This window comes from Theropithecus gelada, chromosome 5 (genome assembly GCF_003255815.1).
Source record: "Theropithecus gelada isolate Dixy chromosome 5, Tgel_1.0, whole genome shotgun sequence".
NCBI classification, from domain to species: domain Eukaryota; kingdom Metazoa; phylum Chordata; class Mammalia; order Primates; family Cercopithecidae; genus Theropithecus; species Theropithecus gelada.
This window is the reverse complement of record NC_037672.1, coordinates 4,826,217-4,850,831: the sequence shown is the minus strand read 5'-3', so window position 1 is coordinate 4,850,831 and position 24,615 is coordinate 4,826,217. Positions and strand designations below refer to the sequence as shown.

At 55.3% G+C, this 24,615-nt stretch overlaps 1 protein-coding gene across 8 annotated transcripts in view; it reads right to left on the bottom strand.

Annotated features, from left to right (window-relative positions):
* Window positions 1-24,615, bottom strand: part of ABLIM2 (actin binding LIM protein family member 2) — a 193,437-nt gene that overhangs the window by 65,673 nt on the left and 103,149 nt on the right. For 5 of the 8 annotated variants that reach the window (XM_025386398.1, XM_025386399.1, XM_025386400.1 and 2 more), the window contains exons 8-10: window positions 22,248-22,306; window positions 13,412-13,489; window positions 4,906-5,052 (exon numbers count right to left, since the gene is read on the bottom strand). In XM_025386398.1, the coding sequence (XP_025242183.1) occupies window positions 4,906-5,052; window positions 13,412-13,489; window positions 22,248-22,306 (284 nt within the window). Of the gene's footprint in view, window positions 1-1,827; window positions 1,861-4,905; window positions 5,053-13,411; window positions 13,490-22,247; window positions 22,307-24,615 lie in introns of all 8 variants that reach the window. The other 3 variants (XM_025386403.1, XM_025386405.1, XM_025386406.1) reach the window with 1 other exon arrangement.

Here is a 24,615-nt window from a genome sequence, read left to right as displayed (position 1 = left end):
GCAAGTGGCCCATTGTGTGTTTGGCCGTCACATCCCTGGATCCAAGGGTTTGATGCCCAGCTGCTGCTGGCCGTGTTCTTCCAGCAGAACAGCACCACCAAGGCCCACACTTGCCCTGTTCCTCTACCGTCCCCCAGCGCAGTGTCTATGGGGACAGGCTAAGGAGTCAAGCAGAGAAGCCAGGCAGGGGGCTCTGCAGAAGATTCCGGTTCTCCAAAGCTGTCAGGAGCTGGGGAGGAACTCAGCCTCAGACCACTCCTAAGGGCTGGACTGGGAATCCTGGCTGTGGACGGGGAAGGCAGGAAGCAGGCAAGTCCCGATGAGGGTGGCCGAGGTCCTGTGACCATAGTGACCACCTCTGGACCAGAAGCTTGCAGGCTGTGCATGGCTGTGCAGCCTCCCACTGAGCAAGTGTGCGTGCTTTTGTGCCCCACTCTGGGGTACAGCCCGAGACAGGGACCTCTGCAGGGAGACCAGGCTCTTCCCAGGAGTGTGCTCTGGGTCAGGCAGACCCTTCACCTCATCTGGAAGGGGAGCTGACATCCCTCCCTCAGGGGTTCCCTGTGCAGGTAAATGAGGAGATGAAACGATGCCCGGCCCCAGGCCTGGGACATCAAAAGTCACTGTAGGAATCACTGCCCTAGGGATATAGCACCCAGGTACCACGGCCGTCACAGCTCCCGCGGGGCAGGCTGTCTGGAGCAGGAGGCTGGAGAGCCCAGTGGGTGAGCACAGGCTCTGAGTCACCCGCTGGGCTGAAATCCTCCCGCACCTCAGAGTGCGTGACCCTGGAAAGGTTATGTGACTTCCCTGTGCCTCAGTTTCTCTGTGGTAAACTGGGGAAAATCACAGAACTTGCCTCTGGGGGTCGTGGTGGGGGATGAATAAATATAATTTTTTTTTTTTTGAGACAGAGTCTTCTCTATCACCCAGGCTGGAATGCAGTGGTGTGATCTCATCTCACTGCAACCTCTGTCTCCTGGGTTTAAGCAATTCTCCTGGCTCAGCCTCCTAAGTAGCTGGGATTACAGGCACGTGTCACCACGCCTGGGTAATTTTTGTATTTTTAGTGGAGGCGGGGTTTCACTATGTTTTGGCCAGGCTGGTCTCGAACTCCTGACCTCAGGTGATCTGCTCACCTTGGCTTCCCAAAGTGCTGGGATTACAGCTGTGAGCCACCACGCCCAGCCTATAAAATGTTTACAACGGCACCAAGCACAGGGGAAGAGCTCAGGGCACGGCCGCTGCCTGGGCTCTCTGTTCCTGGCTACCATGACACGTTTCTGCTGCGGCCACCTGTGCGGCCACACAGACTGCAGTCTGATTGGCAGCTGTCTATGTCACTGATGAATTTTGAGAAACAGGAAAAAAAAAAAAAAAAAAAAACTAGAGCACTAACAGTAAAAGCTCTTTTGTAGAGAGACATGTCCAGTGTTTCTCCACGAGGACTGGGTGCTTCCCATACATCCCACGTGGAGAGGCAGGAGGCAGAAAGCGCTCCCAGGCTCAGCCAGGCTCAGCCAGGCTCCTGAATTTTCCCCTAAAGGAAGCCACAGCCCAGACCACGATCTGCTTAGGGGAGACCCGCGTCCCAGGCGGCCACATCGGCAGGGCTGGCAGACACACGGGGGAGGCATGCAGGTGCGGTGTGATCATAAAAATAACCAGCAGCCAGGAGGATGCCCCACATCACAAGGGCCGTGGCCCGGGGCCCTGTGGTGAAGAGCCACCAAGGAGGCCCTTCCCGGGGGTCAGCTGGGCGGTTATGTTTATAACCTGGGCGGCAGCACCACGGCAAGCGGGGGCAGGCGAGAGGGTGGTGGTTACCTCGGTCGGCGTTGGCGAGAGCAACTGAGGGGACTGTGGACACAACACACAAAGTGGCCGTTAGTGCTGGCGCCAGGCAGAGAGGGAGAGAGCAGTTCCGTGACTGGCAGGCAACACGGGCGCAAACACCCACACAGAGCCCTGATCCTCCAGACAGGAAAAGAACTCTACCCAAGAGACACAAGACAGGGCTCCAGAACCTTCTCTTTGGAGAAACGTGGTTAATTCTTCCCAGAGAAAGAAGCCCCTGGGGAAACTGATTTCGTGCCAATGAGCCCAGAGCTTGTCTCCACCTGGCCACCCCCATGTCCCACTGTTCTCCACGAAGACGTATTTTCCCCAAAGGAAGACCCGGGCTCAGGGCATGGGCAGCAACATCCTGAGGGCCCATCGCCTTGGTTTTCCCTGGACAAGAGAGAAAAGGTGCGCAGCAGAGAGAGGGCGATCAGGAGCCTTTGGGTTGGAGCCGGCTCTGCCGCAGGGGCCCTGGGGACCTAGACAGTAGGCTGACCCGTCTCCCCAGGCTGGCACCCCATCCACCACCACCTGCACGTATGTTCAGTGAGGGACATGGAGGTAGGAGGGGCCCAGAAAGAGCACAGCCCTTGTGAGGTGAGCAAGCAGTGGGAAAGAGAATACTGTTCCCACGGCAGAGCGGGGAGGCACTCTGTTCACAGGAACCATGGTTATTACACAGCAATAACTCGACGGCCTCTGGGAGGCTGCCACAGGCCCTGTGCCGCCCCGTGCCATGGGAGGTGGGAAGCTGAAGGCTATGGGTGAAATGATGGAATCGAGGGAGAACCCTCAGGCTGCTCCTGGCCATCGGCATAGAGGAAGCTCTGTATGGACACACCTGACCCAGGCACCCGGCCCTGCCCACCTGCCGAGGCAGGCCCCATGGGGTGGCACTTTATGGCTGAGAGCAGAAGCTCACACACAGGTGCCAGGGTTTAGCAGAGTGGGGAGGCCAACCCAGGTCTCCCCAGAGGGAGAGGGTGACTCCCAAGTCACAGCCCCTCCCTTCCTGCCCCTTGTCTGCTCTCTGGGGACAGGTCCTGGGGTCAGGATCATCCATGGTTCACACATGTCCTGCCATTTGAGGGATGCAGCCCCAGAGAGGCTGAAAGAAACCTCAGTGACAACAGCTAAGGGCCCATGTCCACTTGGGCCTGGAAGCTGTGTCCTGGTCACGCCATGAGACCCCTGGGAGCAGGACAGGAAGTGATACCAGCCCACTCCCAGACACATCGCCTCTGCATACGGCCCTTCATGGCCACAGAGCCCTCCTGCAGGGACACACGCACTCAAACCAGGAAAGGGTGTGCCCGATGCCCCAAGGCTGTCAGGAGTTGGAGGAGGAGCACGAGACCAACTCCTCCTCCTCCAGCACATCCTGTGGTCTTTGCAGGGAAGAAGGGACTGGATTTGGGTCTCAACCCTATGGCCAAGTTGCGAATCCTCTTGGACTGTCTTCCAGTGCCTGGTCCAGGTGCAGACCAGATGTTGGACCATAAAGCCCACACCCAGCCTGGGCAGGGTAGATGGGTACAGGTGGGTGCAGTGGGTGGGTACAGGTGAGTGCAGGTAGGTGGGTGTAAGTGGGCACAGGTAGGTGGGTGGTAGGTGGTGGTAGGTGGGTGCAGGTGGTTGGGTGGTGAGTGGTAGGTGGGTACAGGTAGGTGGGTGTAGGTGTGTGGTAGGTGGGTGGCAGGGATGGTAGGTGGGTGCAAGTGGGTGGGAGGGTGGTAGGTGGGTGGTGGGTGGGTACAGGTGGGTGTAGGTGGCTGGGCGGGTGGTAGGTGGGTGGTGGGTGGGTGCAGGTGGGTACAGGTAGATAGGTGCGTGTGGGTGGGTGCAGGTGGGTGGGTGGTAGGTGGGTACAGGTAGGTGGGCGGTAGGTGGGTGGGTGGTGGGTGGGTGCAGGGGGGTGCAGGTAGGTGGGGGGTGGGTGCAGGGGGGTGCAGGTAGTGGGTGCAGAAAGGTGGGTGCAAGTATGTGGCTGGTAGGTGGGTGCAGGTGGGTGGGTGCATGTGGGTGCAGGTGGATGCGGGTCGGGATGCCCTCCCTCAGCTCCCCCCACTGGTCCCTCTCATTGTCAGTGGGGTTTGTCACCCACATCCTCAAATTCTGTGATCCCCAGGGACAGAAGCAAGTCAGGAGGGCACCTGCCGGCCCTGAGCTCTTCTCACCCTCCCTGCACAGCCCTTGAGCTCGGCAGGTGCACCCAGCAGCCGTGACTTTCTCGCCCCACACCATCCACATCAAACGTGCTTCCCTGGAGTCTCAGCTCTTGCTTCCCTAGAGGCCCTTGTTGAAGTCTCAAAACGAGAAGGCCCAAGGGAAACGTGTTTGACAGGACTGAGCTTCCCCATCCCGGGGAGCCCTACGCCTGGCGGCACACATGTCAAAAGCACACGCACTCGGGCCAACAGCCTGGCAACGCCTCCCCCTACCCCAGGCAGCCACGGTCGTGTTGAAACCTCAGAACCACAAGAGGAAAAGCAAAAACCAACAATGCATTCCACAGGAAATGGACAGAGCAGCTCTAAATAAGAAACCTCTAAGGAGTAAGGAACGCTGTCCACAGGCGTGCCAGGAAATAAATAATCTGCGGTTCGACCAGACCGGTCACATTGGCTCATGAATTCATGGGGCAGAGGAGCATGGGGCAGAAGCATGGCAGTGAGGGTGGCAAGGGCCAAGAGTCTTCTACAGAGGAAACGCATCTCATGCTTTATGAAAATAATCTAATGCTTAAGAAAATTAGGAGATTTTCACTGAGTTGCTGTCATCTTTGCTACAAATCAGCATGCTTCCTACTTTCTGCTCCAGTTAAGGAGGCTTCCAGGCTCACTCCTTCAGCAACGGCAGCTTTGGGGCCACCGTGCCTTGGGCGTTACTGAAACAGGACATGCAAGTGGCTCTCTGATGGGCGTGAAGAGGCTGAGCATGTGGGTGAGTGGTGAAGATGGAAGTGGCTCTGGCCCCATGGGACACACGCTAGGGATGACGCCTGTCCTGCAGGGCAGCACTTGGGGGCACAGGTGTCCAGGGCCATGCGGGCAGGGTACATACCTCGCCGTAGCTCTGCCTATCCCCTGCAGAGTGGCTGATGTAAGGTGAGTAGGAGATCATGTCGGGGCGGTCGATGTCATAGATGGCCTTATTTTTAGGAAGGGCTGCCAAGTCCCTGTAGTCCAGGATCTCACCACCAAGCTTGGCCTGAGGGGTGAAAGAGAATTGGGGAGGGGACAGTCAGACCCACATCCCAGAGGGCAGTGCTCCCAAAGCCAGATGCATCCCACAGGACAGTGCCCCCAAAACCAGAGGGCAGTGGCTGTTCAGCAGCCGTGAGGAGAGTGCTGGGGTCACAGCACTTCGGGCAGAGTCTGAGCTCACCCCCAGCTCCTGGTATAGGTGAAATGGGGACAGGATCAAAAGCACAGGGAACTCCAGAGCAGGCAGGCCTGGGTCCTGAGGCCCAGCCACAAAAGAGCCAGTAGGCCCTGTGGAAGTGTCTTCTCTAAGCCTCAGTTTCCTTCTGTACAAAGTGAGGGAGATGATCACATACGAAGGCTCTGGGGTCAAGGAGGCCACACCTGTGATGTGCCTGGCATGGGGTCTAGCAGACTCAGTTCATGGCTTAAACATGTGTACATGCATGCACACGTACAAACACAGACACACACATGCAAACACACACACACACACATAGGGAAACACATACGCATCCCTTACTATTCATGTGAGATTGGTCCCGGGACCCTTCTCAAATCCCCAAATCCTCAAATGATCAGGTTGTTAAATAAAATTACGTGGTATTTGCATGTAGCCTGTGCACATCCTCCCATTTGCTTAAAATCATCTTTTGGTGATTTGTAATGCCTAACACAATGCAAATGCTGGGTAAATGGATGCTATGCTGTATTCTTTTATTTGTATAAATAAAATACTGTATTATTTTAATATTATTTTATTTGTATTAACTTTTATTGTTTTTTGCTATTTTTATTGTTTTGTAAGAATATTTTCAATCTGAGGTTGGTTGACTCTGCAGATGTGGAACCCATGGATACAAAGGGCGATGATATATACCTACATATACATGTGCACACATATGCACACACATGCACACACACACATGCATGCATACACATGCAGGCACACACATGCACTACACACATATGCACGCATACCCCCACATAGAGAACGTGTCTGTCTGAGACTGTGGAGGTACAGACACCCCCTCACATCCTGGCCCACTCCCACATACTAGCATACATGTGTCCACACCCACACACTGACACGTGTTCACACATGCAATCACTCCCCAGGCCCACAGCTCACTCACACACATCCAGCACACCCCCCACACCGGCACACACACCTGCACACCCAGACTCACCCACAAACATGCAGACACACCTGCCCACACGTACTTGCACACAATCACCCCACCACCACCAAGCAAGTTCACATTCACCGCCCCCCATGCCCACACGCACTCACATACATTCACATGCACTCCGGCAGCAAAGCACCTAGCATCTGACAGGCCAGCTGGGACACCCCCTCAGCAGGGTCGGGGGCCCTTCTGTCTTGTCTACCCCTGGCCCACCCTGGCCCGCAGAGGCGCTCCTGCCCTTGCTGAATGAATGTGGAACGCCGGGAGAACCCGTGTCTGCTCAGGCAGGTCCAGCTGGTGCGTGCTGCTCTCCGCTCTGATTCTGCCCAGCCTTCCCCTGCAGTACCCCACTGTGCACTGTGCACACACTCTTGCCCCTGCGTGTCCCCTTCTCCCTGGCTCTGGGCTCTCCAGGAGCTGCCTGGGGCATTTTCCAGCCACAGGTGACTCTGGTAGATTGCTGTTGCTGCTTCTCGATCCGGCCTCAGCCTCCTCTGGACACAATGAGCTCTCTACCCCAAGACATGCACTGAGCTGAGCCCTCCATCATCTTCACAAAGCACAATGATGCCAAGAAGGGGTGCTCACAGAAGCTCCTTTTCACAATCTAGAAGCCAGAGCCCAGAGAGGTTGGGTAACTTGCCCAGAGTCACAGAGCCAGGAGGGTGGAGGGCAGGACGTGACCCTGGCTGTCTGACTCCAGAGCCCATGCTCCCCACCACAGCTCTCCCCTTTCCAGGCCTCACTGCCAGGGGAACGCCTCTCAGGCTCAGATGCATCCCAGTGTTCTCAGCTCAAACCTTCCAGGAGCCCCTCCTCAGCTGGACAATGCCAGTCCTCACTGTGGCCCCGAAACTTGGCCCTCCTGTTCCTGGCAGCTTCACCCTAAGCTGTCTCTTCCCCATGTCCCCAACTGTGCCAGGTTCAGCCCCCTACTCCAGCTTTCCTGTATTCTTCCGGCTCTGTTAGCCCCCAGCCCACCTCCTCCACGAAGTCTTCCCTCATCACCAGGCTTGAGGTTCTCCTGAGATGTTGGGTCTTGGGGTGAACCCTGTCATTTGCGATGTGCATGAAGAGAATGAAGTTCTCACGTCTCAGACCTGTGGCTGCCCCTTTGGAGCCTGGGGCAGGGTTCAAAAGACCTGAGATCCAATCCTGAGTCAGTCATTTGTAGATCTGATCCTGTAGGATTTTCAGCAATTCCCCTCTGCCTTCCGGGAAATTGGAACTCTGGTGCTTGTTTACCCACTTATCCATGCCACTTGGCACTCAAGTCCTTACAGCTCCCAGTCACCCACAGCCTGGGGGCTTTGCACCTGCTGTTCCCTCTCTGGGACGTGCTCTTCCCACACACCTTCCCTGAGCTCCACCTCTGTTCCTTCCAAACTCAGTGGAGGCCCCCCTGCCCCAAGTTAGTGTTGATCTTCATCTGTTGAGTCATCCTGTATCCCCCCAAGACTGTGGCTTCTGGAGGTCCAGGATTCATTACTGAGTCCCTTGTCCGGCTGTGAGCTTGACAGCGGGCTTGTGAATTGAACGAAAGCCAATCAAGCATTTGCAAAAGTCAGGTGAACTCTCAGCCAGATGCCTGGAGAGGTGAGTGTTGCATCCTCCCTTCCCCACCTCCGTCCCCTCCCAGCAGCGATGATCACAGCATTCATCTGTCCAGCCCCACAGCATAGGGGGCCGCCTTGCCCTGGGTTAGTTCCCAGCCTTCCTCAGGCTTCCCTGAACCACCCGGCCCTGACGGCAGGGGTCAGAGAGGGCAGCCTGCAGGATGCCAACAGCCCCTGCCCGACCCCCTAGACAGGTTGCTAAGTAGCCTTGCAGATCCACTTCTCCCCATGCCAAGTCCTTGGGTGGTTGCCATGACAACAGACGGCACTCTCTAATTGGCGGAAGGCCTCTCGAGTATGTGTAAAGGGTTTTTCCTCTTTGCTTTCTTCCCTCCCACACTCCACCCAGCACAATACACACTAATATGGCCACCTACGACAGTATCATTACCATATAACCCAGTCAATGATAACACAGAATGGAAGCACGCTGCTTTTATACTCTGCACTACTGACATGTTGAAATAAAGGTTACAAAATAATATGTTCAGGGTGACTCCATGTTATAAAAATTACACACACACAGAAGCGAGACCTGAAGGGTGCCTCAGAAGCATCGGCAGGGCCACTGTGGCTGGCAGGATGTAAATGCTTTCATTTCCTCTGGTGTGCTGATTACTGTTTTTTGGTTTTTTTTTTCATTTTTTAAAATAAATGCAGATTGCCTTTGGAATAAAGAAAAGAGCAGTGAAATAGGTGATGTCCAAAAGCCGCATGGTTTATGGAGGGTCTACCATGTGTGCACGTTTTATCCTGGAAACTAAGATGAATGAGGCCCAGCCCCTGCCCACCAAGCCCTCACGGTCCATGGAGGAGATGCAGTCACTTGGTGGATTCTGGTCCATTCCTGTGTACGTGAATGGCAGGGGGAGCTGGTCTCTTCCTGACGGTGAAGGAAGGGGATGCTGCATTTCACAACCACCCACAGCAGGCAGGGCCGGGCAACTGCAACCTGCAAAGCACCACGATGGGGGCATGGAATGGCCCCTTTCTGAGACGGTGGGAGTGCTCAGCACAAAGCAGGGGGCCAGGCACACAGTAGGTTGATGACAGACACCAGCAGAGGTGAGATGAAAAGCAGGGCAGGCCAGGTGCGGTAGGTGGCTCACACCCGTACTCTCAGCACTTTGGGAGGCCAAGGCAGGTGGGTCACCTGAGGCCAGGAGTTTGAGACCAGCCTGGCCAACACGGTAAGACCCCTCTACTAAAAATACAAAAGTTAGCCAGGCATGGTGGCATGTGCCTGTAATCCCAGTGACTTGGGACCCTGAGGCAGGAGAATTGCTTGAACCTGGGAGGCGGAGGTTGCAGTGAGCCAAGATTGTGCCACTGCACTCCAGCCTGGGCAACAGAGGAGACTCCGTCAAAAAAAAAAAAAAGAAAAAAAGAAAAGCGGGACACAACCCTGGGATAAGGAGGGCTTGCCCACGAAATCACATCATCTTGGTGAAGAGCCAGACTGTGTGCACTGCCCACTCGTGTGGCACCAACCCCAAGATGGAAGACAGAGCAGGGCTGCCCTGGCTTCTGGCCTGTGTGACCCCTGGGAGGGCTGGGATGCAGCCAGGCTGGGTGCTGACCATGGTACCTGGAGCACGTGCCAGAATTAGGAGCATGGCCAGAATTAGGAGCATGTGTCCTTGGATTATGGCTCCACCACTTAGAGGCTGCAAAGTCAGCACATATCTCAGAGTGGCATCAGCAACGTGGCATCAGCAATGTGGGCACACTGATGGCAGGTCCCTGGACAGCTCTGAGGCCAAGAGGAGGCAGCATGGCACTCCACGCATTCTCTCTCGTGTCAAACTAAGGGCCGGGAGACTGGATTAATTTATTCGAGGCCTTCTGTTTAAAACTGGAATTGTGAGCACACCTACTTGGCCAAGCAGGAAGTCCATCAAAGCGGAGACACAGTGCACCAGGCTGCAGTCAACCTGGGTTAAGTGCATACCCCACTGGTGCAGAAATTATTCACCCACCAACATCCTGCCCCATCGCTTGGCAGGCGTCCCACCTGAAACCCGCACTTGGGTCTGCCCCGATCTCTCCTGTGGACAGGAACCCCTTCCCCTACCCAGAACCGGGATGCCATCCGGCCTGATCGCGGCTGGGTCCCCAGGGCTCCACAGGGAGCTTGTGTTCGCCCATGTGCTGCCCGATGCAAGAAGAAAAGGAGCCACCACGGCTGTTCACAACACTGAGCAGTGGGTTCTCCTGGAAAAACCCAAGTCTCAGAGTCATGGAGACCTGTGGGCTCCAAGCCCAGCTCTGCCTTGAAAAAGTGCTGCATGGCCTTGAAAGCGGGACCATGACAACAGAGGCTGCTGTCACTGCTTACTGAGTGCACACACAGTTACTACCACTCCACGCCCCTTGCAAATGCCAGTTTGTTAAAAAAAAAATGAGCTCATATTTAATGAGCAGTTATTATGTGCCACGCAGGTTCCAACAACAACAACAACAACAGCAACAGCAACAGCAACAGCAACAGCAACAGCAACAGCTACCATGAATGAGCGCTTAGTAGGCACCAGGCCAGATGCCGAGTACTTTGCACATGTTGGGGCTCAGAAAACAATACCCCAAAGTACAGAGCCCCAGCTTGCTGAGGACTTTGACCTAAGGGAGAGTGGAAGGCCTCGGAAGCAGGGTCTCTCTGACCGCCTCCTGCCCTTCTGTCTCTCACCCGCTTCCTTCCCGCCCCCGCTGAAGTGACCCATAGAAACCAGAGTTCCTCTTCCGCAAGGCAGGTCATAGAAACTAGAAGCTCCTCCCCAAAGCCAGCCATGAAGCCTAGAAACATGAGTCTAACCTTTCCCTCATTCTGTGCACGACCTGGCCATGGAGACGTTCTCTGACCTAGCTTGCCTGAGGGTGGGTCCTAAGACCCCCCGCCCTATACCTGGAGGAAGAAGGGCTCCCCAGAGAGGAGAAGCATCTGAGTGGACGGCCCTAGTGTTTCCCCATGCGGTCTATTCCCACCAGATCACACACTTTTTGTCCAGTCACGTTTCTACATGGCTGTCCAGTTATCATCCAATCTAAGCATAAAAATGGGCCGGGCGCGGTGTCTCACGCCTGTAACCCTAGCACTGTGGGAGACCGAAGCGAGTGGATCACCTGAGGTCAGGAGTTTGAGACCAGCCTAACCAACATGGAGAAACCCCATCTCTAGTAAAAATACAAAATTAGCTGGGTGTGGTGGCGCATGCCTATAATCCTAGCTACTTGAGAGGCTGAGGCAGGAGAACTGCCTAAACCCAGGGAGTGGAGGTTGCAGTGAGCTGAAATCGAGCCATGGCACTCCAGCCTAGGCAAGAGTGAAACTCCATCTCAAAAAAAAAAAAAAAAAAAAAAGAAGAGGGTTGGCCAGGCATGGTGACTCACACCTGTAATCCCAGCACTTTGGGAGGCTGAGACAGGTGGATTGCTTGAGGCCAGGAGTTCAACACCAGCCTGGGCAACATAAAAGTATCTCATCTCAACAAAAAATGCAAAAACTAGCCAGGTGTGATGGTGCGTGCCTGTAGTCCCAGCTACTCAGAAGGCTGAGGTGGGAGGATCGCCTGAGCCCAGGAGGTTGAGGCTGCCGTGAGCCATGATCTCACCATTGCACTCCGGCCTGGGCGAGAGAGTGAGACCTTGTCTCTAAACCAAAATTAAAAAGGACAGTCCTCCCTGGGTCTTTGCACCTTCGTTTCTGAAGGCTCTTGTGTCACCTAAAACTTTGATTAAATACATTTTCTCTTGTGAACTTGTCTCTTGTTATAGGAGTGTTAGCTGTGACCCTTTCAACGGGTGAGGAAACAGACCACACTTTTGTGCCCCTACACAAACATGATCTCATTCACATGATAACTGTCATAACCATTATTCATGAGGATGCTGATGGTATTATGGGCTGACCTGTGTCTCCCCGAATTCCCATGTCGGTAAAATCCTAACCCTCAGAATCTCAGAAGGTGACTGCATTTGGAGGCAGGGCCTTAAGAGAGGTCATCAAGTTAAAATGAGGCCGTTAGGGTGGGTCCAATCCAATCTGCCTGCTGTCCTCATGGGAAGAAATCAGGACCCGGATGCACACAGATGACCCGTGAGGATGCAAGCAGAGGACGGACACCTGCGGGCCAGGGATGGGGAGACCAACCCTGCCGACTCCTTGATCCTGGGTTTCTAGGCTCTGGAACTTTGAGACAATTTATTTCCGGTGTTCAAGCCCCCGGGAGGTCGACACAGATGATGCTAATGGTAACGGCAGTGAGCATCTCCCACAGCCTTCTTCTGGGCAGGCGCTGTGCTCACTGTCACCCAGGCAGTGCCTCAGTGAGCCCTGGACCGAAGGTACCCGGGGGTCTCCACGGCTTACCGAGGCACTCCCAGAGGCACCAGGCGGGTGGCACCTCGTCCAGGGCACGCAGCCAACCTGGTGCCTTCATGCACCTGCCTAAGCTTTGGAGTGCACGTCCCAAGGGCCACAGTGCCACTCACCCTCCAGGCCAGCAGTGCATCACGGTAACTGAGGACTCGTGCGCTCCTCAGGGACACTGTCAGGATTAAGGTCAGGAAGGACCCTGTGTCCAACCACTACGAGGGAGGAGGGCAGAAAAGAAGCACAGCAGGGAGCGGATCCAATACATTGTCTCAAAGTTCCAGAGCCTGGAAACCCAGCGGATCCAGCCTCCGCTGAGGCAGAGAGAACCCAGGTCCTGGCCTGGTGGGGACGGGGAGGGGAGAAGGGGCTTGTCCCACGTCACCAGCCATTCCAGTGCTGGGTTCTGGTGCAGGGGCAGCCTACGCAGCAGTCCTGGGTGGCCCCTGGTTACCACCGCATCAGCCATCCCTCACCTGGTGCTGGGGGTCCTCGCCTAGATAAGGAATTTTGGTATTTACACAGCAATATTAGCAAATAATAGTAACAATAATCTCCCATCTCGAATCCCACCACCCAAAGGAAATTTCTGGTAACGACTTGTTAAAATGTTTTCAATCATTTTTATATTTGTGTGTGCTTATGGAAGCATGTGAGGCGCGCACATGCGCGCACACACACACACACACACACACACACAGTCTCTCTCTCTTTAACGAAAATGGGATCACATAATTTACATCACCCTTAGCGTGCTTCTTTTAGGGAGGCGTTGGGAGCATGTGCGTGCTGGTCTACACAGATCTGGTCCATGGTTTGCAAAACCTGCAGGGTCCGCCTGGGTGCCTGGCAAGCCCTGACTGTCAGCCGTTGATGTGACATGTTTGCACCACTATAAACAGCAGCTGTGTACACACCACCGTGTGGCTCTTGTCACCAGATAGTTGGGGAGAGGTTCCCAGGGGAATTGCCAGGTCAAACAAACATTCTGTGTTTCAGGTTTTCAGTCAAACTCACAAAGCCTGTACCGACCTCCACCCTGAAGCAGGGACAAGAGCAATGGCCGTACCTCGGGCCCCAGATGACAGCTCTCAGGGAACTCTTTTAGGGGCAGACTCAGCCATGGCCACCGGGCCCCCCTTCTCTTTCCACCCTCCCACTGCCGTCCCCATAAAAAAGGCCCCGACTTACATAAATCACACGGCTCGGAGACCCTGAGGTGCTGGAAGCAGGGACAGAAATGATGCTCTCTGAAGAAGTTCTGGTTTCCTGAGAAAGGAGAGAGGAAGAGATTGAAGCCAGGTACCAACATTCGGGGCCTCCAGAGGCGACTGTCAGGAGTTCCACTCCAGCAGCCATGCCAGTGCACTGGGGTGTTTCTTTAAAGTTGGGGCTGGGTCGGGCGCGGTAGCTCACGCCTGCAATCCCAGCACTTTGGGAGGCGGAGGTGGGCAGATCACGAGGTCAGGAGTTCGAGATCAGCCTGACCAACATGGTGAAACCCCGTCTCTACTAAAAATACAAAAATTGGCTGGGTGTGGTAGCAAGTATCTGTAATCCCAGCTACTCAGGAAGCTGAGGCAGGAGAATCGCTTGCACCCGGGAGGCAGAGCTCAGTGAGCCGAGATCGTGCCACTGTACTCCAGTCTGGGTGACAGAGAGAGACTCCATCTCAATAAATAAACAGATAAATAAATAAATAAATAAATAAAGTTGGGGCTGAAGGAATTCTTAGAATAAACCCACAGGCTTGGCTGAATGACTGAAAAGCTAGCATCAGACAGATGCGGCGGGCCACGTGGGACCAGAGTGACACACAGGCCAAGCCGTTCTGCAAACTCCAGCTATGCTCAGAGACGTCATTTTCCACCGGGATTATGGGGACTCGCTGCAGCTTAGTCCACTGGCCCAGGTTCCTGGGAACATGGGACCATCTTGGTCACCCTCAAGACCCTCTCTAGCTTGGCCCCCAGCTCTGTTCTCCATGCCCTCTGACCCTCCCACGGTCCCCCAAGGCTGTCTTAGCTCAAAGAGCACCTGCTCCCACCTGACACACAACTTGGAAATGACCCTTTGGAGGCCCCTGGCAGCCACTCTCTCCACCGCACCTCTGTGCTTGTCCTGGCCTTTTTGCTGCCGTAACCCAGGGACCTGTGTCCTCCTTACATGCTTGCTGCTGTCTGGTCCACTCCTCCCTCCCAGACTACACCTGCTGTGTCCCCTGGACTGATGGTTTTCATGACTGTCCTGCCTCTTCCCCCACCTCAGCCCCTTCCAGCCCTGTGGACACGCTCCTTCTGTGGTCCCCACACCCCTGGCTGCACCTGCTGTCTCTCCCCACCTGCAGGGGAGGGGTCTCTCCTGGTTCAGCCCTCACTCCTGGGCCACCTGCCTGGCCTTCCCCACGCCTCCTATTCACCCTGTCCAAAAGGAGTCCATCTCCACAGAAGCCTCCCCAGCCCTCAGCAGCCGAGAGCTCAGCCCTCACTCTCCCCACGGCCCCCACGTCCTCTGCTGCATCGATGGTTTCCCACCCCGACCACAGCCCCCACTGCAGCTCCCTCCTCTCTCATTTTCTGAGCAGACCCTTTTCTTGCCACCCCCAACAATTCTGTCCCGCCCATCTCAGGGGTCCATCCATGCAGCGGTGCCTGCAGCCCGGGAGGCACCACAGTGGATGGGCTGATCTGTGACAACATTCGTAGGTTGAATCCTAACCCCCAGGACCTCAGAATGTGGCTGTATTTGGAGACAGCGTTTTTAAAAGGTCACTAGGATGGGCCCTAATCCATTATGCCTGGGGTTTCTACGAGCAGAGATCAGGACACAGACACACAGAGGGAGGCCACATGGAGGCGCAGGCAGCATCTACGAGCCAACGAGGGAGAAACCACCCCAGCTAACGCTGTGATCCTGGCCTTTTGGGCTCCAGAGCTGTGGGAAGGTGGGTTTCTGCTGTGCAAGCCGCCCAGGCCAGGTGCGTTTATCGGGGAAGCCCCAGCTGCCTGACTCAGGCTGGGCACGGTGCGGCGGCTGGCGTGGGTGACAACCAGCGCCTCCTACACTCAGCGCACACCAACGAGGATGGGCAACACCAGCGCGGGACGTGGGGCCACGTGCAGCAGCGGGAGGACAACCCTGTGAGGCATGCGGGTGGTGCCTGGGCAACCCTGAGTGCAAACTTGATTCTGCATCTAGAAAGGAAGGAGAGGAGGGAGTGGGCATGACACTCCACCGCCTGTCTGCCACCTCTGCACTTGCCCCGATCAACTGGCCCAGTTCCTCTCTATGCCCCGTGTCTCCTCATATCCTAAGCTTGGCAGCTGCCGCCGCCTCTGCCGCCTCCTCCTCTAGGAGGTCTGCCTAGCTTCCTTGGGCCTCCCTCAGGCCTGGGGCTACATGCCAGGTGGGCATCAACTCTGGGGTCTGCCTGCCCCCTGGGACCACAGATTTCTGCAGGCTGGCAAGGGTTGGGTCCTCAGTCATGCCCAGGATGGCCCAACACCACCTGCTGTTTGCAAAGTGGACAGCTAGTTCTGAGGTCCACTGTTCCTGGGCCAGGTCGAACGTTTTACAGGCCACGATGACGGCTGCATACATTTTATATGAATACATCGAAACACCCTTTGAGTCTCAGCGTCCTTCTCCATCCCCCGGCACCGCTTCCCTGAGAGGTTTTCCGTTTCTGAGGATTAGATCAGGGATGAGGCACGTGAGGTGCTTAGCACTGAAAAATTCTCTCCACTATTATTTCAGCTCAAGGTGGGCGCAGGAGATGACCTTGACAGAGAACCGTCTTCTCTGCAAAGCAGACGAACATTGGGTGTTTTAGAAGAAAGATTCCCTTAAGCTGAGCACACCAACAGCAGCGCAAGAAAGTCTCGCAGGCTCCGGAGGAATGTTTCACAGCCTCCAACTGTGCCTTGGTACAAATGGGAGGGAGGGAGTGTTGGCCGGTTTCAGCACCGGGCCAGGGGTGGGGATTGCTCTCTGCATGTTTGAGGGAATTGGGCGGGGCAGCCAGGTCACTGTCTTCATTCCCCTCCCTGGGCTCAGTCTCCAGCTCTGTGATGGGTGGGGAGGAGTCAGAAGGGAGCTGAGTAGGCCTGATTTTCCCCAGTGGGAGGAGGCTGGAGCTTTTTCTGACTTTCTCCCTACCCGACTCCACTCGCACAAAGGTGCTTGGCAATGGAACTCAACATCCGTATGTTCTTCCAGGCCCCAGTACAAGCGCCTTGTTCAGACCCACAGAGATGGAAGGGCTGGGAGCTCACCTGGCTCCAATCCCCACCAGCTTTGCCTGGCTCCAGGGAGGCAGCTGTCCTTCTATAGCCACTGGGGAGGCCTGTCATTAGGGTCACATGGTCTGACCCCTCTCATCTCCATGTGAAAGCCGAGGGGCTGAGGCTCAGAGAGGGCTAGTGACTTGCACCAGGTCACACAGCTGGGAAGAGGCAGAGCAGAACTCCAATGCCAAGCCTTGCTCTACTGCTCTTGGCCACCGCTGAGAATTGCCAGGACCGTCTCGCTCCCATTCAGCTGGAACGGCCCTATGTTTGGTCTCAAGAAGCCTGTTTCCTTCTTCCTCAATGGCCCCCACAGTCTCCAGCTTCCTCCTGGGCTCCCACCCACAGTAGCCATCACGGAGGCCTCTGTGCACGGGGGAGGCCTCACTCTTAACTTTTCCAAAGGAGACCCACCTTGGAAACCCACAGCCTAAGGGACCAGCCTGGCCAGTCCAGGCTTCCTCCACTGAAGTCACCCAGCCCCTGGCCAGAGCAGGGACCCCTCTGAGCTGAGCTGTCCCTGTGGCCACCTTCATTGTTCTTGGGGGTTACCTTGGGCTACTCACAGGCACAGGGCCACCCCCTTCCCACCCCAGGGTCCTGAAACCCACGTTCAGTCCCCTGAAGATCACTGGCTTCTCAGACACACCACCCAGAGCCAGAACCAGACTGGGCCATCAGCCACAGCTCCAGGAAGCCACCTGTGACCACCACCAGCTGGGCCTGGGCCCCTCTCGGTCACAGCACCTCTGAGCATCCTGCACATCATGCCTGCCCATCCACATCTGTCTCCCCCACCAGACGGGGGCTCCTTGGGGGCAGGGACCCCTCAGGTCTTATTCACCTCTCTGTTCACAGTGCCCAATCCCAGAGCGCACACGGTAGGTGCTTCGTGGCTTGTGTGTCAAATGACCATATGATCAAACGCCCGAGGCAGGCGGCACTGGGGACAGGGCAGCTAGGACCACATCTTTCTCACCTCCGCTGAGCACCCTGGCCAGATGCCAGGGACGTCTGACTTGCCGTCTGTAAACCAAAAATTAAATGCTAGGGCTCCCCGGCCATCTCAATGGACTCTATCCAGTTGGCCAGGGCACCCCAAAGTTAACCTAGAAGACTAGATCTGGCCATGATGGGAAGCAGGGTTCAGACAGGCCTCACTATGCCTGCCTCCCTTTGGAATTCAGGAAAAGCCCACCAGCATTTAACATCAACACAGACCTTAAGTCTGATGAGAAACATTTACAGTGTATTCTCTCTGAAGCCTGCTACCTGGAGGCTTCATCTGCATGACGAAACCTTAGACTCCACAAAGAGACATTCCTTTCTCTAGATATTAGCTCTTTCAACCAACTGCCAATCAGAACATTTTATGTTTATTTTTTGAGACAGGGTCTCACTCTGTTGCCCAGGCTGGAGTGCAATGCCACAATCTCGACTCACTGCAACCTCCGCCTCCCATCTCAAGCGATTCTTGTGCCTCAGCCACCTGAATAGATGAAATTACAAGCACGTGCCACCATGCCTGGCTAAGTTTTGTATTTTTGGTAGAGAGCAGGTTTCACCATGTTGGCCAGGCTGGTCTCGAACTCCTGACCTCAAATGATCCACCCACCTCAGCCTCCTAAGGTGCTAGGATTACAGGTGTGAGCCACTGTGCACAGTTAATCAGAATGTTTTAAAATCTACCTATAACCTGGAAGCCCCTGCTTTGAGTTGTCCCACTTTCTGGACCAAACCGATGTCAATCTTACATGTATTCTGACTGATGTCTCATGTCTTCCTGACAGGTATAAAATCAAGCTGCATCCCAAACACCTTGGGGGCCTGTTCTCAGGGTCACATGAGGGCTGTGTCATGGGACATGGTCGCTCATATTTGACTCAGAATGAATCTCTTCCAGTGCTTCACAGTTTCCCTCTTTCCGTGGACAGGTCCTTGTCCTCGGAGAGCTCCCATCCCCATGGTGCGGAAGGGGCAGCCATGCAATCAGGGCCACCTTCCAGGCTGTGGAGAACAGTGAGTGCTCCCTCCTCCCTACTGCAACCTTGCCTGGGGCAAGGGGCTCAGAGGTCGGCCTCTTGCTGAAAAGCAACCCTGAGGCAGGGACGGACTGGCTAGAGGGGTTAGGACCGGGAGTCACTTCTCTTGGACTAGCAGGTAGCATGGAGAAGCCACTTCCGGCTGGGTGTCGAGTTTCCAAGAGCAAGTGAGGTCGATGCCCCCAGGAGTGGTCCAGGCCCGCCTGCCTTCTGTATACTCTCTCCTTAACTGGTTTGCGCCGGACGGAACAACACAGAGCAGGATGGCTCTCCCGCCCACCCCCAGGCCAGGAAGCGCCAGGCCCTCCGGGACAATCAGCTCCAAGGGGACCTGAGATGTGTACAGTACGAGAACCATTAAGCCGGGAGCCATGCCAGTCCCTGGACTCGGTGCTAAGAGGCCAACCGTTCTCAGGCTGCGCCGCCCCCATGTGTTGGCAGAGGCCAACTAGCCCTCTGTTAAAAATAACTGCTTCAAAAGCAACTGCAAACAGAGCCCAGGAAACAAGGACGTCTGAACAGGCCCCCGAGCACAAGGACTCCTTCCTCGTCTGCTGGCAGCATCGGTGGTTAAGTGACCCCCGCCCATTAGACCAGTGACCCGGAGGTCAGCACGGGCTGGCATCAGTGTGGGGGGTGGAACTGCTGCTGCCGCCTGGCCAGAGTCAGGCCTCCTGTAGGTCCCACGGCCAGTTCCACAGCAGGGCCAGACCTGGGAGCTGGAGCCAGCTGCCCCCCACCCCGCCCTTGAGGGGACCTGGCTGTGGTCGCAGAGCTCCCTTTTCCAGCCCTGGTCAGTCTCAGTGTGGTAGGAGTTATTAAAAAATTATTTTAAGGGCCGGGCACGGTGGCTCACGCCTGTAATCCTAGCACTTTGGGAGGCTGAGGTGGGTGGATCACGAGGTCAAGAGATCATGACCATCCTGGCCAACATAATGAAACCCCGTCCCTATTTAAAAAAAAAAAAAAAATACAAAAATTAGCTGGGCATGGTGGCACGCAGCTGTAGTCCCAGCTACTCGGGAGGCTGAGGCTGAAGAATTACTTGAACCCGAGAGGCAGAGGTTGCAGTGAGCCGAGATTGCGCCACTGCACTCCAGCTTGGTGACAGAGCAAGACTCCGTCTCAAAAAAAAAAAAAAGACAGAAATTATTTTAGGCAGATAGAAAGGAAAAGGGGTCCTTGGGAAGTTTTCGTTTTCAAAGCAGTTCTTAGAGTCAGGCTGGCATCCTTTGATATGCAAAGGCAGGCCACTAGAAACCGGGTCTACCCAAACGTGGTGATTCCTGCAGCCTTCTTGCCCTTGCCCCACATGTTCCTGGCAGTGGGGCCACCCTCACATATCCCCATGTATGTAGAACATCATGGCGCCCTGCATTTGCATATTAAAAGGCTAGGGTGGGAGGGGCCAGCTTTTCCATGCCTACGTGAATGACATTCCTGGTCAAACCAACCCCTGAGCCCTGTTGAACCTCTATATATACCTGGCTGGTGTCCACCCCACTTGGGGTTCCTTCCCTTGGCTTTGGGGCCCCCCTCCCTCTTTCTCTGGACCAGGGAACCTCTTCCTTCTTTCTTGCCTATTAAACTCTCCACTCCTTAAAACTACTCCACGTGTGTCTGCGTTGTTTTTCTAATTCAACTTGAGACGAAGACCCTGGTGTTCCTCCACTCATCGGAGCCACATCATCAGGAGACAGGGTGGTGTCCCCATGCACACATGCAAGCCACAGTGTGGTCTGGTGGCCTCGGCATGAGAGGCTCCCCCGCTCAGGTCCCTTCCACAGGCCTTCCGTGGGCATGGAAGGATCTCACAAATGGTGTCGGCCCTGTGGTCACTTCAGAGTCACACACCGTGGCTTGCTGAGGGAAGGGCTGCTGCCTTGCTCATCTCTGAGACCCAGGGCAGCCTTGGGGTAGCTTGTAGAATGAATCATGGACTGCAGACACCATCTGAGAGGACGACGAAATTCACAATGTGCCAGCTAGCTGCTGCCATCCTGGCCAAGCTCACAGCGGGATTTCATCGCATGACTCTTCTGCCACCGTGGAAGGCAGAAAAGGGTAGATTTCCCTTGGGGCCCCTCCCCTGCCCAAAGCAGAGCTGCTAGGAGAGCATCAGGGACACAGGTGGGAAGCCAGGGCCCCTGCTTGCCCCTGTGCGGGCCTCCAGCCCTGCCTGCTCTGCTGGCAGCAGGGGAACTGCCCTTCCAGGAGGAGTCCGGATGCCGGGCATCCTGCAGCTTCACTCAGACGGGCCTCTGTGTGAACGCTGTCCTGAACGCCATCAGACACTCTGAATGCCCCACTATGTTCCCTGCAGGCACAGCTGCTCAAACAAGAGCCACACCTGCCGCTATAGGACATCAGAGTCGCTCAGGACTCCCAAGGTAGCCTGCTTGGTGGACTGGATGAGGCCTCCAGGACACCCCACATTCGGGAGGAAATGGGAGGCCAGGGGTTGCTGAGATCCACAGCAGGAGCAGGATCAGGACATGGCCTGACCTGTGGGCCTTAGGGGTGTCCTCAGGTCCTGGACCACCAGTCAGATGGGGCCATAGACCACCCTCGGGTCCCAGACCACCAGCCAGATGGGGCCTGCCCCAAATCACTAAGCTAAAGGGAAAAGTCCAGCTGGGAACTGCTTAGGGCCAACCTGCCTCCCATTCTATTCAAAGTCACTCCTCTGCTCACTGAGATAAATGCAGATCTGATTCCTCCTTTCAGAACTCCGAAGAATGCAATCACTTGTCTCCTATCTACCTAGGACCTGGAAGCCCCTCCATGCTTTGAGTCATCCTGCCTTTGCTTCGAGCTGTCCCGCCTTTCCAGACTGAACCAATGTTCATCTTACATATGTTAATTGACATCTCATGTCTCCCTAAAATGTATAAAACCAAGCTGTGCTCTGACCACCTTGGACACATGTCGTCAAGACCTCCTGAGGCTGTGTCATGGGCACACATCCTCAACCTTGGCAAAATAAACTTTCTAAATTAACTGAGACCTGTCTCAGATTTTCGGGGTTCACAGACGTGAGGGTGGTCTTGGGGACTGTTTGGGGCCCCCAACACTGTCGTCGTCCGCCAATTTTCACGGCCATTGGAGTTCATCAAGTGAGTGAAAAGGTCAGCAGGACAGTCCACAAAGGCTCTTAGATGCCTCTTTGCTGTGTGCACTCCAAAATTCGTGTGTTGGAAACTTGGTGTCCCTTGTGACGGTGTTGGAGGTGAGGCCTTTGGGAAGTGACTGTTCATGAGGGCTCTGCCTTCCTGAATGGATTGATGCTGTTACTGTGGGAGTGGGTTAGTTATCTTGGGAGTTTGACCCCCTTTTTCCTCTTTGTTCATGAGCTCTCACCCTGTCTCCCCCTCCTGCCATGGGACGGCTCTCACCAGATGCCGCACCACGCTCCTGGATTTCCCCTCCTCCAGAACCATGAGCCGAATCAACTTATTTTTAAATAGATTACCTAGCCTGTGTATCCATAGAAAACAAAGATGCCCTTGTTCCCCCTGTAGTATTGCTCAGCTGTCTACCTGTTTACCCTCCCCACCGCCTAAGCCTCACTGCCCCCATCCTGCAGCCTGTGGGACTGGACAACGAGCCTGTAGAACCTGGTCAGTGTCCTCTTAACTGTACAGAGATTGTGCAGGAGCAGTGAAGAGTACATCAGAGACACCAGTAAATGCCACCAACCTTGTTTCTGTCTTCAGTTCTGGCTGCTTGTCGACACGCCGGATGCCAGATGGAGGAACCTGTTGACAAATTCCCAAGAGGGAAATGATTAGAGTTATTTTCCACGTTGCAGGGGCCTGTGTGGAAACACAGAAGAGGGAGCAGGACATGTACAGACATGCACTCGGACTCCACCCTTCAAGCGTCCCTGAGCATCCTCTCTGTGCTGGAGTTAGTGCCGGGCAGTGGGTACCCAGATCCCAGTCCCTGCCCCCAGGGGCTCACAGCCCAGTTGGGGGATGGAGGCAGGAAATAAACAGGGAAATAGCTGCTGTGCACAACTGTTCCCACAGGAGGAGGCGTAGGGTCTTGAGGAACCTGGGGGGCAGGTGGAAGATTCTTCTCTGAGGAGGGGGTGTTTGAAGGGGTTTCAAGTCCCTGGCTAGGATGTAGGATTGACTGCCTGCATGTTGAGGGCAATGGCTGGGCCCACCTGCAGAGACAGCTGGGGCTGCAACCTGGGTGGGAGCCAGCCTTGGGGAGGAGGACTTGGGGGGCAGGGCTCTAAGCTGAGAGGTGGGAAGAGCGAACCTCAGCTGGGAAGTGGGCCTGCTCCTTAGGGTATGGGGTGAAGAACAGGTGTGTTCAGTGGGAGCTGGGCACAATGCTCAAACACTGGCCCCACCCTGTCACTAATTTACTCAATCTCTGTGGCTTCTTGTGCCTCAGTTTCTCTAGCTGTCAGCTCTGCCCAGCCACCCATGTCAACAGCCACTACCATCAACATAACAAGGTCACCCAGCACCAAGCGCCCCCAACATCCCTGGCACTCTGGTCTCTTCTAATTCAACCTCAAACTGCCCCAAGTCTTTGGTTTTCCTTTTTATTTTATTTTTTCCACCTAAGAATGAGCTAATACGAATTCTACCTTGTCAGGTCACTGGATGAATTTAATAAAATTAAGCAGAGGTAATAAAGCATCAGAAAAGTGCTTCGTGAGTTGTTGTATATAAATGTTAGTTGCATTAGTGCAACCCTTCTCGTGCATGGGGGACTCAGTGAATGTCAGCTCTCTCTGCCCACCTTCCATCCTTCAGAACCCAGGGCACTTGCACCTCCTGGGGCCTCCCTGAGCCTCAGCCTGACCTGCCACCCCCCGCGATGTGCTGGCACCGCGCTCACACACCCAGCCTGACCCGCCGCCCCCGCGACGGACTGGCACCGCGCTCACACACCCAGCCTGACCCGCCGCCCCCGCGACGGACTGGCACCGCGCTCAAGCACCCAGCCTGACCCGCCGCCCCCGCGATGGGCTGGCACTGCACTCACACACCCAGTCTGACCCGCCGCCCCCACGATGGGCTGGCACTGCGCTCACACACCCAGCCTGAACTGCTACCCCCTGCGACGGACTGGCAACGCACTCACACACCCTCTGCTAGATGCATGGCTGCGTCTCCATCTCTCACCTGCCACTCCCACGAAGGTGAAGGCTGCAGCCAACTCGTGTATCCCACAAACAAGACATACAGGCTAGCACATGGTAGGGGCTGAAAACTGTGTGTGCAATGAAGGAACTTATCGCATCTCCTGCCTGCAAAGCCCTCGGGGTCACGTAGATTTCATGGTGGCTCCTTTCTGAGGACACAGCAGCAACTCGGAGCTCTGAGAGATGGTGACTGGGTTACATGCGTGAATGCATAGAAAACATTTCTTGTTTATAAATTAAAAAAAAATATATATGGCCATAAACGTAATAGGGCTGGGCGAGGTGACTCACGCCTATGATCCCAGCACTTTGGAAGGCCGAGGTGGGTGGATCACCTGAGGTCAGGAGTTCAAGACCAGCCTGGCCAACATGGCGAAACCCCATGTCTATTAAAAATATAAAAATTAGACAGGCGTTGTGGGGGGCACCTGTAATCCCAGCTATCTGGGAGGCTGAGGCAGGAGAATCGCTTGAACCCTGGAGGCAGAGGTTGCAGTGAGCCAAGATTGTACCACTGTACTCCAGCCCGGGCAACAAAGAGAGACTCTGTCTCAAAAAAAAAAGTAATAGATGTCTCTTATTAAAAGTTATAGAAATCGGCCGGGCGCGGTGGCTCAAGCCTGTAATCCCAGCACTTTGGGAGGCCGAGACGGGCGGATCACGAGGTCAGGAGATCGAGACCATCCTGGCTAACACGGTGAAACCTCGTCTCTACTAAAAATACAAAAACTTAGCCGGGCGAGGTGGCGGACGCCTGTAGTCCCAGCTACTCGGGAGGCTGAGGCAGGAGAATGGCGTGAACCCGGGAGGCAGAGCTTGCAGTGAGCTGAGATCCGGCCACTGCACTCCAGCCTGGGCGACGGAGTCTCGCTCTGTCGCCCAGGCTGGAGTGCAGTGGCC